The sequence below is a fragment of the Cricetulus griseus genome, chromosome 8 (genome assembly GCF_003668045.3).
Source record: "Cricetulus griseus strain 17A/GY chromosome 8, alternate assembly CriGri-PICRH-1.0, whole genome shotgun sequence".
NCBI lineage: Eukaryota > Metazoa > Chordata > Mammalia > Rodentia > Cricetidae > Cricetulus > Cricetulus griseus.
Genome location: NC_048601.1, coordinates 56,425,147 through 56,442,243, shown reverse-complemented (window position 1 = coordinate 56,442,243; position 17,097 = coordinate 56,425,147). Strand labels below are relative to the sequence as shown.

The following is a 17,097-nucleotide window of genomic DNA, read 5'->3' as shown; positions in this document are numbered from 1 at the left end:
CATGATAAACATGATTGATAACAATATGTTATATTTTAAAAGTTGTGAGATAGTATACTTTAAGTGTTCTCAAAACAAAAATGATGAATATGTGTGATATAACATGTTAATTAGTTTAATTTAGCCATGCCATTGTGAACATACTGTATTGGGTATCATAACTGTGCATGACTTTATTTATGAGCTAAATAAATGAATGAAAAAAAAAAAAGAAGGGACTTTGAGAGCCCATCCCACGTGAAGGGATGCTCTCATCTGGGACACATGGGGGAGGGCCTAGGCCTGGCCCAGGATGATGATGTAGAATTTGGGGAGCCCTGTGGAGGGCTTTACCCTCTATGGGGAGTGGAGGGGGGAAGGGTATGGTGGGTAATTTGTAAAAATTAAATAAAAAGTTAAATAAAAAAAGAATAAAAAAAAGAATGCCAGGGTCATCATGTGAATACCTCACTCAGTCTGGTAGCTATCACAGAAATGGAAGGACTGGGTCATGTTCAACACTGCACACATTTCTAACAATAGTGGATAGTTATATTCTTCCAAAAGTCCTTCTACCATACACTGTAATCACTATATGGATTGATTTTGATTTCTTCTTTGGTGGCTACTTTTGAGAGAAGATACCCACAGAGAAATGATAAAAGGATAGGAAAAGGGAAACAACAGAAGACATGGATCATAGTTAAAACTCTTACTATGTATCTAATTGCCATCATTTTTGGATTTTGAGTGTTACATAACATGTTTTAAAACTACAACAATTACATAACAATAAAACTCAAATCATACCTACTGTGGTGGTGCCAGCCTTTAACCCCAGCTACTCAGGAGGACAAGTGGATTTCTAGGAGTTCAAAGCCAGCCTGGTCTACACAGAGTTCTAGACTGGCCAGAGCTGGGTAACAAGGCCTGGTCTCCACTCAGGTTCATCTTTATATCAAATTCACTCTTTCTAATATTTAAAGCTGTAACATTTTTTTGATTAATACCCCTGAAAAGTTCCACATGGTAATGTATAGGATTTTATTAAGATTCACAGGATTCTTCTAAGAGAAGGTGTTTATGCTCTTGAAACTTGCCAACCACTAAACCTTCTTCTGTTTTACACAGGTGTCATTTTCTCTGATCTAAGGCTGGTGGAAACTAATGCTATGGCCTTGTAAAATAATTAGAAAATGGCTATTTGGGGTAAGGACTTGTCACTAAAAATTAAGATTTAAAAAGTTAGACACAGAAAGGAGAGTGTTACCAAATACAGAACTACAGTTGATATTCATGTCAGCTATATCAACACTATCTAGAAGATGTAGTTGAAATTTTGTGGTTGTTCCAAACATACACACACACACCACCCTTGTACCTAAATTTATCGTCTAGAAAAAAGAAGACCAAATCAAGCTCTCCCTTATTCTTAAGACATCCCATAAATCATCTTGTGGAAATGAAGCCACATGTGAAATGGCCCAGACTATGCCCATGGGCTGTGCTCATGACTATCCCCTCTATGCTAATGTGTTCTCACCTTGAAAGTTGTGGTACCATAGAGCTTGGTGGTGTGGACCGTCTCAGGAAGTACATTAGTGATATTGGTGATGAATTCCTCCAGGTATTTACAGGACTTCTCCAAGTGTGTTGTATTGATGATAATCTGGACAAGCTAGAAAACAGTAAGCATATGCAATACTCATTTACCTGAGACGTTAACAGGGTGCTCCACAGGCTACATTACAGGAAGAGTCCTCCAAGAAAACAACCCAGTCTGTTGGAGCATCTTGTATTCCTGATTTAAAACAGTATTTGTCACTATGGAGTAAATATATTTTTTTTAAAAATGTTAAACTAAGATAAAAGCTGCTATTCTTAATCATAGGCCCTACAAAAGAAATATAATTTCTGAATGAATCAAATGAATAAACAGCTAGTAAAATAATAAGTGTAACTGAAAAAGCAACAGAATTTTCAAAAGTAGGCCTAAGGAACATACAGACATGTTAGTCTAGATTGGGAGAAGCCAATAAACTACCTTACTTTATAAGAAAAAGGACCTGAACACAGAAGGCAGAGAAGACAAATCCCCTGATCTTGATAGTTTTCCCAATATTCTCAGTCTGTTTCCCAAACACCAACATTAAAGTACTCTGGGAGAGCTGGGCGTTGGTGGTGCACGCCTTTAATCCCAGCACTGGGGAGGCAGAGGCAGAGGCAGAGGCAGGTGAATCTCTGTGAGTTCGAGGCCAGCCTGGTCTCTAGGTGGAGTGCCAAGATAGGCTTCAAAGCTACACAGAGAAACCCTGTCTCAAAAAACCAAAAAAAAAAAAAAAAAAAGTACTCTGGAAGAAAAAGCATACCCCTTAAAATAAGCAATTCATTAAACTCTGTTAGATTCAGTTTCTCCTTCAAAGGACAAAAATCACACTTAGATCATCTAAATCAAACCATTCTTTGTAAAACTTTAAATTGTTTGAGTTATACACAACTACATAATAAATCTTAGGCATTTCCAGCCCTTCAATCCCCATCATCCTATTCTGTAACTGGAGCCCTTTTTCCCAACAAGTCTCCCTCCTACCTCCATGTCTTCTGTCTGCCTTTGACCCGCTGAGTTTAATTAGAGCTACTTACCCAGTTTAGGTGGGAAGTAATTTACTGGAGCAAAGGCAACTTACTGGTATCTATATCACTAAAGAAAATGGCACCCCTCCCCCTAAAACTACTAGGTTCCAACAGTCCCCCAGGAAGGATGAAAGGTGGCTAGTGGCAAGGTTGTCTTGATATAAGGGCATAAATGGAAGATAGCTAAACTGGAGAACTAGAGGTTGTAATTTTAAAATCAGAATTACCTATAAGGAATACATTCTGTCTGTCAAAAGAAATTCTAATAATAAGAGGAATCATGTCATGCTATAGAAATTAAAAAAAAAAAACAGGGGCAGTCAAAGAGAAAATTGTTCTGTTTTGCAGGATTTTGGCAGTTTAAAAAAAAAAGAAAAAGGAGGCGGCTATGCTGGGCACAGTAGTAATTTATCATGACTTTAAAAAGATCTGTCAACACATGAGATCACCATGAATTGAATCAGCGGGCTGTCAGTCACCCCTTATGTTTTACTGCCAAGCACAGAATAGACTATTTAAACATTCTAGGTTTATAACACATGCATGTCATTTTCAGAGGGAACACTGTCTGTTAGCAAGGTCTGATGATCTCCACTCCTGAATGACAGCTTCGAAACCTTTGCAAGGGAGAGGCTAACTCTACACTGAAGGATGAAATAAAGCAACTCGAGATACAGACTATCATCAAAGTCTGAGCACCTTCCATTTTATCATTAAACCCAACTAACATTTCAAATTATCTGTGACAGTGTTTCAAGATCACAGAATTATCAACATAATACATGTTAATTATGTCTTATATAAAGTCCTATGAGCAGTCCAGCAAAGAAAAAAATTATATTGCAAACAGCAACTCTTATAACCAAATGACAGAAGTCACTTTAGTCACAATCCATGAGGAGGCTAAAGCATGAAAATTGAGTTTGAGTCCAGTCTGGGCTACATAGCAAGGCCTTATCTATTAAAAAGCAAAACAAAAACCCCTTCACACACTGAAAATAAATGAACAAATCCCACTAGGAACAAGAAGTTTTCCATCTGTCCTTGCTGGTATGAGAGTAGATGTGAGAGAGCCTCAGCACAGAGCACCCTGTAGGGACCACAGTCAGAGAACCAGAGCACAGAACACCCTGTAGGGACCACAGTCAGAGAGCTGTAGCACAGAATGCCCTGTGGAGATCACTGCCCCTACACACTCTCAGAGGACCCAAGACAGTATAGCCAGTAATCTATTCTGGAAAACTCCAGAAAAGAAATGTAATCATCTTAAATAATGTCAGCCATCTGTTCCTAGCAGGTTTTAGTTCTCAACTTGTAATATATATTTGTCTTAGATCTGCTTTGTCTTGTTTCCAGAAGCAGAGAATTCACCATCCCAAAACTTCCAGAGGATTGACCCAAAGCTATAAGTTAAGAAGCCACAAACTTTTAATGGCTACCAACTGCTAAATCTGCAAGGAGACAAAAACTAAATAGTAATAGCAATACTAGTCTCATTTACAAGAATGAATTAACCTAAGACTGTAAGGGATTTTATCTCCCTCTCATCTCAGAACAGCTCAAAAAGCTTTATCTATTATTCAATTTATGCATCTCCAGGAACAAAACAAGTAAAATACCAAAATAAATGGACTGCTAGTTCAAATTTCCAAAGTTTCATTCAAATTTTTGACTTAAGTATAAAGTATCCTAACATAACTAACTTGAGCACTGCCCCTGCTGTTGTGGCATGGGTGTGTGAGACATAACAGGACACAGCTATGTGGTCATTTGCCTAAATTACAACAAAAACAAAAGTGGCAGCTGTTGTTTCAGGTCTGCCGGGGGCTAATATAATCACAACTCTAAGTCTGTATGTTTGCTATGACCTACAAGCACACCTCTGGATCTGCTTCCTTACATATATCATCATTTCTGCCAGGCCAGTTACAATATTTTAAGTTAATTTATTGTGAAATGTATACATAATGAAAGGAGAAAAGATATTTTAAAGGGAGACACTAGTATCTTGCTTTCAGTTATCAGACTACTGAGATAATGGGCCTCAGAGAACTAGAACTTTCCCCCAGTTAACTACATGCTAGGGGAAAAAAGGGCTGGTGCCAACCAGAGGGGTAACTTGTCTCCTAGAAAGAGATGTCATGCAACTTGACAACTGAAAACTTCTTGTAGCACAGACTGGAACTCAGACAATATTGGGTTAGTGATAAGCAGGACCACACGTAGACCAGAACTTCTTACATATGCATAATCTTCATGCCAGGATCCTAAAGATGAATGTGGAGCTCATCTTCAATGTGAAGATGAACTGGATCTATTTGCTCACCTTTCCAATGTGGACACTAAATTAATCTCCTTTTTCTTGTCTCTGTGACTGACCCTGTGAGGATGTGTAACTGAGCCGCACTTGCTAAGGCTGTCAGGACCAGTCTTTGATTCTAATGGTTCCAGTAACAGAGAGAGCAAAGAACAAAGCTTATTTCAGTTTTTCTTTTAGAAGAAAACCCTTTTCAAATGTTATCTCAAAGCTTATGCTGAACTAAATACTGATACAGAACTTAAAATTACTCATATTCATTGTCTTTTAGCTCAAAACATAGATATTAACATCAATATGGATGCAAAAATACAGTGAATACATTCTGCCTTTACCCAGGCTTCCCTGGTTCCAGTGCTGCTCCTTAGTTCAGTCATGTGTTCTGTGAAAAGTTCTGAGCTTTATGTTTACATGGGGACAATGTCATCACGTTTCATTGTACTGTGTGAACATTAAGTGAACATACTAAATATTTAGAATGGTATTTGGGCCATAGAGAATACCAGAACATACCATTGCTATTACTAAGCATTTTGGGTATGGACATGCAAACAGTGCTTGTCAGGTCTAGTATAAAATGGATTTTTTAAATCAGGAGAAACCAAAAGATTAGAACGAGATGTCCCATTATGACATATCAAGTGTGTCTATGTCAAGATGTGTCCTCAGGAACCGAGCACATACTCTACCTGATGCTTTACTATTTATCTTATTATTTAGAATGTATTCACTGGGAGAAGAAACATTATGAAGATAGAGATGACAAAGTACAGACCTTCCCAACTGAGATTCGTAAAGGAAACAATACAATCTAATTAACAACAGAAGAGTTTCTGACCCCTACTCCCACTTTTCCTTGTTTGCAGATTCCTTGATTTAAAAAAAAAAAGCTGGACCATTTTCAGATACAGAAAGTTAATCCATGACAATTCTATTCCAAGCAATAGTAAAAACTGGAGGAGAATGAGGAGAAGATACTAAATCATGCCTAGATGGACTTCCAACTTTTAAAAACTGCTGTAAGTATAGCCCCATCACAGCCAGTGTCATACTGCATGGTGTTCTTAATCTCAATGCAGAGAAAGAAAGACTCCATGCCAGTACTCATCTATTTCTTTTTGGTACAGGTTGGCATAATATATACATAAAATGGGTATAGAACAGTACAGTACTGTACAGTGCAGTGTAGTATAGTACAGTACAGTACAGTATAGTATCACTAATCATTTTCTGAATTCCACCATAATTCTTGACATTGTGTAATTAGAAATCTTCATTATTCCTAGCAGAACTGACACTGAATCTGCACTATATCTGTAAGAAACAGATGGTCCACAGCCTGTAACTGCTGAAGAAAAAATTTCCTTAGCCTAAGCTCTCACTTGAGGCACAGTACCTTCAGTGAGAGGCAAGGTGAGATGTGATCATGAAACCCTAAATTTCCAAAGGAATGGAAATCACATAACTTCTGGTTTTATGACTAGGTTTCAGTATGTCAAATCTTCACCACAAATGAGTGAAAGGACCTTTCTCACTTTACTAGGAGAGGCAGTAAGCGATTACTTCCTCTCTTGGACTTCAATCACAAATCACCAGGCTTTGGCTAAATAGGTAATGTGGTGATAGAGCAATTACCAATCATATCTGGAAGATATAAAAACAATAAAAGACAAGTAAATCTAACATTGACCAAGGGACCCAAGTGCTAAGATCCCTGGCATCAATAATAAACATAGGCAAAGTACATGCACAATACATCTGGCATGATCACCTTCACTAAGAGCCACTTTACCTCAGTAAGGCCAATGTTCTTTCTCTTAATGACATTCTGCAGAGAGTTGCTCAGAGTCCTGGTCAGCAACAGGTTTGTAGACTTACGGATCATGTCATCAACTTCAGTGGAGCTAAAATGTAAATGATGAAATCAGTTGCAATCTAAGTAACTAGATTTGGCAAATGAGCAGGTACCAGCAGTTCTTACTATAGTAAGAGTTGTAGCTGGATTAGCAGAAGCAGAGGCAGCAGTGGTAATAACGGCAGCCGTGACATATAATGTGTACAGTGTGCCAGAAAGTATCCCAAGAATTTTAACAAATACTTCAGATTTTGTTCTATTAAACATTTGTTTTGCCTTCATTAAAAAAATTCTACCTACAGAAATATGCCTAGATTGTTTTGTCACATTTGAATAATTTAAGAAGTGCAGGCTAGGGACTAGAGATGGCTCAGAGGTTAAGAGCCCTGACTGCTCTTCCAGATGACCCAGATTCAACTTCTAATACCATATGGCAGTTTACAATTGCTTCTAGCTCCAAGATCTGACCTCTCATAACAGACATCAGGCAAAATACTAATGCAAATAAAACTTAAATAAGTTAAAAAGAAATTCAGGTTAATTGCAGTTTCAGAAAGGGAACCATTCTGAAGCACAGACAGTATCAATTATGTTTTTATGCATTTACATAACACACACACACACACACACACACACACACCAGAGTTAAAGCTAAAAGAAAAAAATTAGTTTACATCTCTTTAACTGGTTTCATTTTCCTCATCACTTAAACTATCCTTTTTAGTCTCCTTTCTATATGCTGTACTACACACATGTATTTGTTTATATACATGAATATAACATTACAGCTATATTTTGCATATGAGGGAAAAAAAGGTTTTTTTTCTTTCTGAGATTGAGTGATCTCACTTAAAATTAAACAGTCTAAATAGATCCATTTTCCTGCAATCTGGTCATTTTATTTTTCTTTAGAGTTGAATAGTATTCTATTTTATATGTTCCAGATTGTTATCATCAATTCATGTGTTGATTGACATTTAGACTGGTTCTATTTCATTGCAATAGTGAATAGAGATGTATAAATGCAATGAACATGGATATATGAATATCTGTGGCAGAATGTGCAGTTCTCTTGACATAAATAAAGACTGGAATAGTTAGGTCACATGGTAGCTCTATTCTTAATTTTTGAGGCACCTGAAAACTGATTTCCATAATAGTTATATTAATAAGGGTTCCTCTTTCTTTGCATCTTCTCCAACATTTGCTGTTGGATTTCTTGATGACAGCTGTTTAGACTGCAGTAAGATGGTATTTCAATGCAAATTTAATATTCTATTAAAAATCTTTTTCTCTCCTGTTCTCTTAAGTGGCCCTAGAGACACTTAGCAATTGAGGTACTTACCCAGACAACAGGGCCTCCAACTTTCTCTCTCTCTCTCTCAAAGCCAAAACACTCCAAAATTCTTTACAATGATTTACTTTCATAGTGTTAAGGAAAACAAAAATCTATGTATGCATTGTACTTTTAATTAAATGTCAGAGTATGACTTTATTATAGGAGACCCTGCTACTGACAAAAACATTCAAAATAGCTGTGTAGCTTCAGAACTTATGGATAATACAGTGTGTGTGTGTGTGTGTGTGTGTGTGTGTGTGTGTGTGTGTGTGTGTGTGTGGTCTTAGGGGTATTTTCTTTTTACTTGCATAATGCATATTCAGCAGACATTCATAATCAATAATGGTTCAAATATAAAATTCTAAGGCAGAGTCACTGGGTAAACTACAGGGTTTTTTGTTTGTTTGCTTTTCTTGTTCTTAAATCCAGCTCTTCATAATATATAATAATCTTCAACATTGTCTGATGGAAGGGAAAATATTCATATTGGAAAAAATTAACAATTACGTTGTAAAGCTGACTAAGAAATCTCCATCTAATATTGCTCTGACTTTGAGAGGTGACACTATAAGAGGACTGTTTCCCACTTGACAAACTAAGTCTATTCTGGGACAGCTCTAATTGAAGAAATGATCTCTGACTCCAATTTACAAGGAAAATATATTCTGAGGTAAAAGGCAAATGTCAACCCAGAATTAAAGAGAAAGTACAGAATTCCTTCAACCTGATGGAATATTTCATTTGAATTGTGAATATAAAATTCATCAAAGGAAGTTTTGGATCAACAACTTAATAAACAATCAACTCTCAAAAGAAAAGAAAAACTAAAATAAGAAAGAAGAAAACCACTCTACCATTAAAAAAAAGTTTAATTCAAAAACTTAGGATTCAAATAAGAAAAACATTTAAATAACTTATCCACATTATCCCAATATTACCTTTCCCCAAAAGAATAAGTGAAAATAGGCCATTTTGCAATTGACTTAAAATAATTTCCTGTCAATAACATACATAAGACCTTAAAGACTGACCTCTGATGTGAGGTTTTACAATCATTGGGGTGTATTGTATGGCTACAATCATAGGATGGAAACCATGGAGAAAAAAATGTCTTGGTGGTTACCTTTCAAAAGTAATTTTCTTTCAAGAGGGGGCTTTTCCATAAAATTAATCTTGGTTTTAGATGAAAAAAATAATTGTACAATCCCCATGTTTCATTTTTTTTTCATAGTAAGAACAATAATTAACAGAGCTTTTTGCACTACACAGGAGGCTAATGCTTTCTTCCGAAAGCAAGTTCAAGGCTTGCATGTGCTACAGATGAGACTCAAAGTTGTGCTGGGCAACTTGTCTCAGTATCTTAAAGTAACAAAGGCTGGAGACCAGCTCATTGGTGGAGAACTTGCCTAGCATACCAGAAGACTTACATTCAACCCAAAGTAGTAGAATGGTTAATAGAGAAGTGACTCAACCCAATTACTAATTATACTTATTTTCAGAAAAGCTGGACATAAGATATGCTCTGCTCATTAATTATTTTTGTAAGTTTACCAAGTGTAGGTACAGATACAGTGTTGAGCCTTTTCAGGCACTCTTGGCCTGAGCAGTATGGCTGCTGTGTAGATCCTGAATTTCTGAAGCAATTAATTTTAGTTTTCCAGTCCTCGGGTAGGTAAAATCCTCCTTGGAGATAAAGGCCTTCTTTTAGGTTCTTAATGCCTTTACTACTAAATAGCACCTAAGTAGATATTTGCCAAAAGATACACAGACTAAACCAATAAATGAGCAAAGAAACAAAGAAGCCTGTGATTAAGACAGACATGCTAGCAGACCAACAATACTATTTCTAAAGACTGTGTTATTGCTCTAATCTCACTATAAAATTTTATCTAGCAGAATGGTAAAGTGAGTAGATTAAACTAGAATTTCCAGTAATTATCTGCTGATATTTCCTAAAATAATATATACTTTTTTTAGTTATTCAAAAGCTTTTCCCTACCGCCATAACTATAAAGAGGAGTGTCCCACAGTGAAAGCCTATACCAATGCTTCCAAACTCATAGCTAACGGAATAGCAAATATTTTACACAGTATATATTTTAGAGGAAATATCAAATTCAGCACTGGACTGGTTCCCAGTGTCTTCTGTTATACCTTAGATGAAGATCTTCTGAAAACTTCAGGCAGGCGTAGATAAATTCTTTAATCTGGTTGTAAACTTTTGGCACAAATTCAGAGAAAGGAAACTTTTTGGGAAATGGCTGCTGCAAATGCAAGAAGTAATGAAAGAAAGTCACTAAGTCCATTGAAGACACTTGAAAATTATTTAAAATGAAAAAAAAAACAGCATTGTCCTACTTTGTGAAGTATTGACTTAACAGTATCAAACGTTAAAAAAAAAATTCCAAGAGATTTCTGATACTTAAAAGAATAAGACAACTTGATACAAACAAGGTTAATGTGAGAACAAAGAATCTTTTTTTCTCTGCAGATTTTTTATTTACATTAGAAACAAGATTGTTTTACATGACAATCCCAGTTCTCTCTCCATCCTGTCCTCCCCTACCTCCCCCCAACTAAAACCCTACCAATCACATATCCTTTCTGCTCCCCCTGGATGATGAGGCCTTCCATGGGTGTCATCAAAGTCTATCATATCCTTTGGGATAGGGCCTAGGCCCACCCCCGAGTGTCTTGGCTCAGGGAGTATTCCTCTATGTGGAATGGGCTCCCAAAGTCCACACCTATGCTAGGGATAAGTACTGAACTACTACAGGAGGTCCCCTAGATTTCCAAGGTTTCCTCACTGAAACCCATGTTCCTGGGGTCTGGATCAGTCCTATGCTGGTATCCCAGCTATCAGTCTGGGGAAACAAGAGCTCCCCGATGTTCAGATCAGCTGTTTCTGTAGGTTTCCCTAGCCTGGTCTTGATCCCTTTTCTCTTCACTCGTCCCTCTTTGTATCTGGATTCCAGTTCAGTTCAGTGATCAGCTGTGGGTGTCTGCTTCTACTTACACCAGCTGCTGGATGAGGGCTATCAGGTGGCATATAAATCAGTCATCAATGTCATTATCAGGGGAGGGTATTTAAGGTAGCCTCTCCTTTGTTGCTTAGATTGGGAACAAAGAATCTTAATCAAGAAAATGCCTCCATATGATTAAGCTGTAGTGAGTCTGTGGGACATTTTCTTTTTTAATTATTTTTATTTATTCACTTACTATTTTAGTTTATGTACATGTGTGTTTGGCCCACATGTATGCATATACACCATATAAATTCAGTGTGGGCCGGGGGTATAACACGCTATAAGAGGGTGTCAGATCCCCTGGAAATGGAGTTACAGGTGGTTGCGAGCTGCCATGTGTGTGCTTAGAACCAAACTTGAGTCCTCTGCAAGAGCAGCCACAGTGCTTTTAACCACTGAGCCATCTTCCAGCCCTAAAACATTTCTTGGTTCATGATTAATGTAGGAGGGCCCAGCTCACTGTGGGAAGGTAGTTCTGGGTGGTATAAGAAAGTAGGGTAAGTAAGCTGTAAGCAAGCAAGCCAGTAAGCAGCAGTCCTTCACAGCATCTGCTTCAGTTTCAGGATCCAGATTCTTGCCTTGAGTTCCTTCCCTTACTTCTCAAGATGATGCACTGAGATTTGAGAGTTGTAAGCCAGAAAAAAATCTTTCCTCTCCCAAATTGCTTTTTGGCCATGATGTTTCATCATAACAATAGAAACCTTAAGTCAAGACCTGGTACCAAGTTGTTGGGTTTGACCGCAACAGAGCTGACCATGTGTTTATTCAGAGAACCATGAAGGAATCTAGAATTTTGGACTAGAAAAAAGTCATTGACTATTTGAAGCTTAGTGAACTACTGTGTGAATTCAGGAGTTAAGAATGTTGAAAGTAATGCAGAAGATGGACTCCTGGCTTGAAAAGTTTCAAAGGAAAGTTTGGGAATCCCTTACAGACTCTAATAGGGCAATTTGATATGGTGAGCCTTAAGAATCTGTGATTCTAGTCACCTGGGGCTGTACTTAAAAAGGGGCCCAAACTACTTAAATAAAAACCTTTGTCTTACCAGGACAATTATGCTGGTTAGTTAGAACCTAGAAACTAGTGATGATTAAGAAGAGACCAGCACCACTGAGGACATAAATCTGGGAGTATTTTCTCAGGGTCAGCACATTGTTGTGGGGTATTTGTACACTGTGTGAAGGTATATTGCTGTGACTGGTATAATAAAAAGCTGAATGGCCAATAGCTAGGCAGGAGGTATAATGGGATTTCTGGAGAGAGAAAATATAGAGGAGATGAATCTAAGTACACAGGAGACACCAAAGAGACATGACGGAGTCGGACATACAGAAGGAAAGGTAAAAAGCCACATGGTAAAATAAAGAATAATATGAGTTAACTGAAGTTATTCAGAACTAGTTAGGAACAAGCCTAAGCTATAGGCCGAGTTTTCATAATTAATAATAAGTCTCCTTGTCATTATTTGGGAGCTGACTGGCAGGACAGATAAGGACTCATTAGAGCATATAGAGGTTGTGGTCCAGCAGGAGCCAAGGCTGTACTACATGCTGACAGCTGAACTTGGTAATGTGTAAAAATCCTCCAGGTGGTATTGATTTTTAAGGCATAAAGGATAACAAAGAGCAGCTATGGTTTGACATGAGAGGTTAGGAGAGGCCAATGGTGAATGTGAAGCCTCAGTTTAAGTTGAAGATTCAGGATTGAAGGGGTCATGTTGAGACATTAAGGCTTGGCAGCATGTGGCAGGGTCAGAGTCCCCAGAAGAGAGCCCAGAGGAGTCTATTGGTTGTAGGAGAGTGTCTAGTTTCAGAAAAGACACCAATATTTTGGATATGCCACTAACATGGGACAACCACTAAGGAAAGCAGCAGCCTGAGCCTAGGAAACAAACTGTGTATACTGCAAAGAGCAGAGCCAGAGAAGTATCCCTGACCCTTTGGAGCCCGAAGCATCAAGCACTGGCTTTTTACAATGTTGAAAATTGGGGTTTTATTTGATTTGATTACGACTGTGCCCTGGTTCTTCCTTCTTGGAGTAAGAAAGTATTTAACTTATATTTGATTTTACAGGAGCCCACAGTTGAGAGACATTGGAATTTTATATATTTTGGACAATTTAGAGAAGCATTTGATATTCTAGAGAAACTGTGAATTTGAAAGAGAGTTTTAGATGTTTTAGAGACTGAAATTTCAAAGAGTCTGAATTTTTAAAAATACTGCAGAAGTTTTAAAAGTTGGAATGTTTTATACTATGATACTGATGTTAACGTGATTTGGGGAGATAAACAAGAAAGGAAAATTATGCCTTAATAAGCAATGTGTTTGTGTGTCAAGTTGACAAGGGACCAACTGCTGGCTAGTTTTTATGTCAACATGTCAACTAGGGTCATATGGAAAGAAGCAGACTTAACAGAGAAAATGCATCCATAAGATTGGCCTATAAGCAAGTCTGTAGGGCATTTTCTTGATTGATGATGGATATGGGAGAGTCCAGTTCACTACGGGTGATGCCACACCTGGGAAGCTGCTTCATGATCTAAGAGAACAGGCTGAGCAAACCATGAATGAGCAAGCCGGTAGGATTCACTGTATCAGCTCCTACATCTAGATTCCTACCCTGTATGAGATCTTGCCCTGACTTCCCCCGTGATCAATGTGCCATGGAACCACATGATGCCAAGTGTCTGTGACTTTGTAAACAGCAAGAGATAATACTTGAGCCTGTATTTTCACATTTGTCATGTGCAGGGCTTAAGTGCAACAGAGAACTTGTTAGAAAGGGGCTGCTTAAGGAAAACTTTTCTGCACTGTAACTTTGCTGTGGAGAAACCTCTAAATGCACAGTCAAAACAATACAATTATACTAAAGACAGAAATTTTAAATGTCTGGTTTTAGAAGAAACTATTTTAGCTGTACAACAAAATTAAGAATTTGAAATTTTAACCAAATTGCATTACTCCCATGATCTGACAAACTTTAATCATATGTAAGACCTCCAAGCCTTTTACAGATGCCCAATGAGGTTAATTCTGTACATCTAAGACCCAGAGGAAACTCTTTGAAAGTGTTTTAAAATCTATTGACCTGAAGTATCTCAGTTTCAGAGAAATTAATCTAATGAAAGAGAGAGAGAGAGAGAGAGAGAGAGAGAGAGAGAGAGAGAGAGAGAGAATATTTTACTTTAATGTATCCCTTACCTTTTCCAGTTCTATATCTTGAAATGGGAATTGTCCTACAACCTTTTTATATGTCTCTTCACTCGTTACTGGTATGGGACTGTAATTGTCAGAATCAAGTATGTTTCTAGTGAAAATGAAAAGAGAGGGAGGAAAAGAGGATAGTTACTTAACAAAGAGACTTTCGGAGACAATTTAATGATTATATATTTACAACAATTTCAAATAAACACCTCCCAGTCCTTACTACACTTCTACAATTCAGCCATTTTGGTTTGGGCATTTAAAAAAGAAATCAGAGAGCAACTAAGCTCTGAAACAAGTGCAAAACAACTATAAACACGACCTTCTAATGTCTGTGATTGTGATTTACAAATGGGCAGAGAATTAAAGGCAAGTGGAAAGTAAATGGGAAGAGAATATTGGAGTTGATCATTTTAGTAAGATATATTGGATCATAATCACAGTTTTAATTATGTTCTAGACAGTATATTCTAACTTAGGTAATAGAGAGGAATAATAATTTTTTTTTGATTTTTTGAGATAGGGTTTCCCTGTGTAACAGTCCTAGGCTGTCCTGGGACTTGCTTTGTAGATCAGGTTGGTCTCAAATTCCCAGATATCCACCTGCCTCTGCCTCCTAAGGGCACCACCACCACCCATCTAGAAAAATAACTATGTTTCTTCTTCTCTATCTTCTGCTAATCACAAATGTTTTCCAGTAATAAGTTCTCTCTCCTTGAGAGTCTTCTGAAAGCACAGAATGCTGTGGCTATTCAATGTTGTCTCTACTACCTGCAGAGATAACCCTACCATAAAAGCAATTATCAGCATTAGCTATATCTGGATTATAGAAGTATATAGGTTTACATTAATATATGGATGAATTTAACTAAATAATGATATGCTCATGAACTGTTGTGAAGTTAAGATTAAAAGATGAGGGTGAAGGTTTAAAAGTAAACTTGAAAACAAGATAAACTGACAAGGAGATACAAGCAATGGGCAAGAACTCTTGAGGTAAGGGAGACTGGGATTCCAAAGTGGTTTGCACTGAACCTGTATATTACTTTGGGCAGTGGAGCCATTTCCATAATACTAGCCCCACTGATCCAGGAGCAAGGGAGGTCCTCTAACCAACAGCGTCCTCTTCCACTTCTTCAGAGGGCTTACTTCCCATTATGGAGGTCTTTCTTCTCAGTGGTTAGGTTTATTCCTAGGTTCCTTGTTGTTCATTATGTATATTAGAGGATACAGTGATGATGTATGGGAATTGTTAACCTGGGTTCTTTCTCAGCATGCTTGATCTTAGAATATAGAAAAGCTATGACTTTGTTTGTTGACTAATGTCCTGCAACAAGAGATGCATACCAAAGAAATAGTCCCAAGAGGCCTGTGCTGGGAGGAAATGTTGCAGAATAGTTTCTCATTATTGTATGTATGTTGCAATAACTACTTAAATATGCTTCAAATATGGACTGCAACAAGCCAGTTCTCTGCTTATGAAAAAGTAATGATGAGCAATAATGTGAGTTATCAAAAAGTGAATGACTCAAAGTAAACCAGGCAGTAGGACACACCAATAATTTCAGCACTTAAAAAAGGTGGAGGAGGGACGATCAGGAGTTCAAGGTCACCTTGGGACACAGAAGACTCTTGTCTGTAAAATGAAACATTTTCCTAAGGCTCTACTATCCATGATGACTTAACTACCACTACCAGACTAAGTATGATCTTCAGGAAAAACAAAAAGTATAAAATAGCGTAAGAAGACAAGTTAATCTGGATGGTGTAAACCAATAAATCTGCCTTTATCCAAGGAACTAAACATAAAAAACAGGCTATGGGGCCTTCTCAACACAGCAGGTACTATTATATCGACACAGGATACCTTGGAAGATCATTTTACAAATCATTACAACTTAACTGACTTCTGAATCATAAATTGGAATACATAGAAAAATATAAGCCTCATGCTCTTGGTGCCCATTATATCTGTAAAGTCTTGTTTATCTCCCCCAAAATGCATATGCATAGAGCAGGGAAGGACAGGAACAAGGTTAACAACTGCAGCCACTTACCTGAAAACCCCTGCCCATTTCTTCAACAGAGTCTCACTATACTGGTCTCTGATTTCCAAAAGCATATCAAAAAGTTGATTTACAGGAAAACCATACACCTGAAAGATAATAGATTGGTTTTAAGAGGAGACTTTTTAAATAAACAAAAGTAAGATTAAGTGCCAAAAATGTTTCATTATTTAAACAGCAATGAAAAAATGACATCCAAATTGTTCATCTCTACCTATATCTAGTGTTTAGCTCTCAAAATTTCAAAGATACACATCAAAATTCCTAGGTTGGTCATCAAAAGGCAAATGGTAAAAATTTAAACCAACATATACTCTTGGGTGAGTTCCCCCTATGGTAACTGACTGCCCAAAGCAATTCTCCAAGAAAAGAGAGAAAGTGCAGCTGCTACCATCTCACTAATACCTAACGCTACTCTAACACGGTTCAAACCAAGCATTACTAAAAAGATGGTAATGGAACACACTACAAGGTACATCAGTGCTATGTTGGAATTACAAACATTTTTTTGTTGTTGTTGGCACTTTGTTTCTTTTTTTTATCATTTTTTATTTGAATTAGAAACAAGATTGATTTACATGACAATCCCAGTTCCCTTCTCCCTCCCGTCCTCCCCTACCACCCCCCCCCAACCAAAACCCTACCTATCACATACCCTTTCTTCTATTCTTCACCTGA

At 37.4% G+C, this 17,097-nt stretch overlaps 1 protein-coding gene across 3 annotated transcripts in view; it reads right to left on the bottom strand.

The window, feature by feature from the left end:
* The window catches only part of Exoc6b (exocyst complex component 6B), a 407,149-nt gene that overhangs the window by 214,961 nt on the left and 175,091 nt on the right, over positions 1-17,097 (bottom strand). For all 3 annotated transcript variants that reach the window (XM_035448826.1, XM_035448827.1, XM_035448828.1), the window contains 5 exons: positions 16,411-16,508; positions 14,351-14,456; positions 10,279-10,388; positions 6,723-6,834; positions 1,523-1,657 (listed from right to left, as the gene is read on the bottom strand). In XM_035448826.1, the coding sequence (XP_035304717.1) occupies positions 1,523-1,657; positions 6,723-6,834; positions 10,279-10,388; positions 14,351-14,456; positions 16,411-16,508 (561 nt within the window). The remainder of the gene's footprint in view (positions 1-1,522; positions 1,658-6,722; positions 6,835-10,278; positions 10,389-14,350; positions 14,457-16,410; positions 16,509-17,097) is intronic.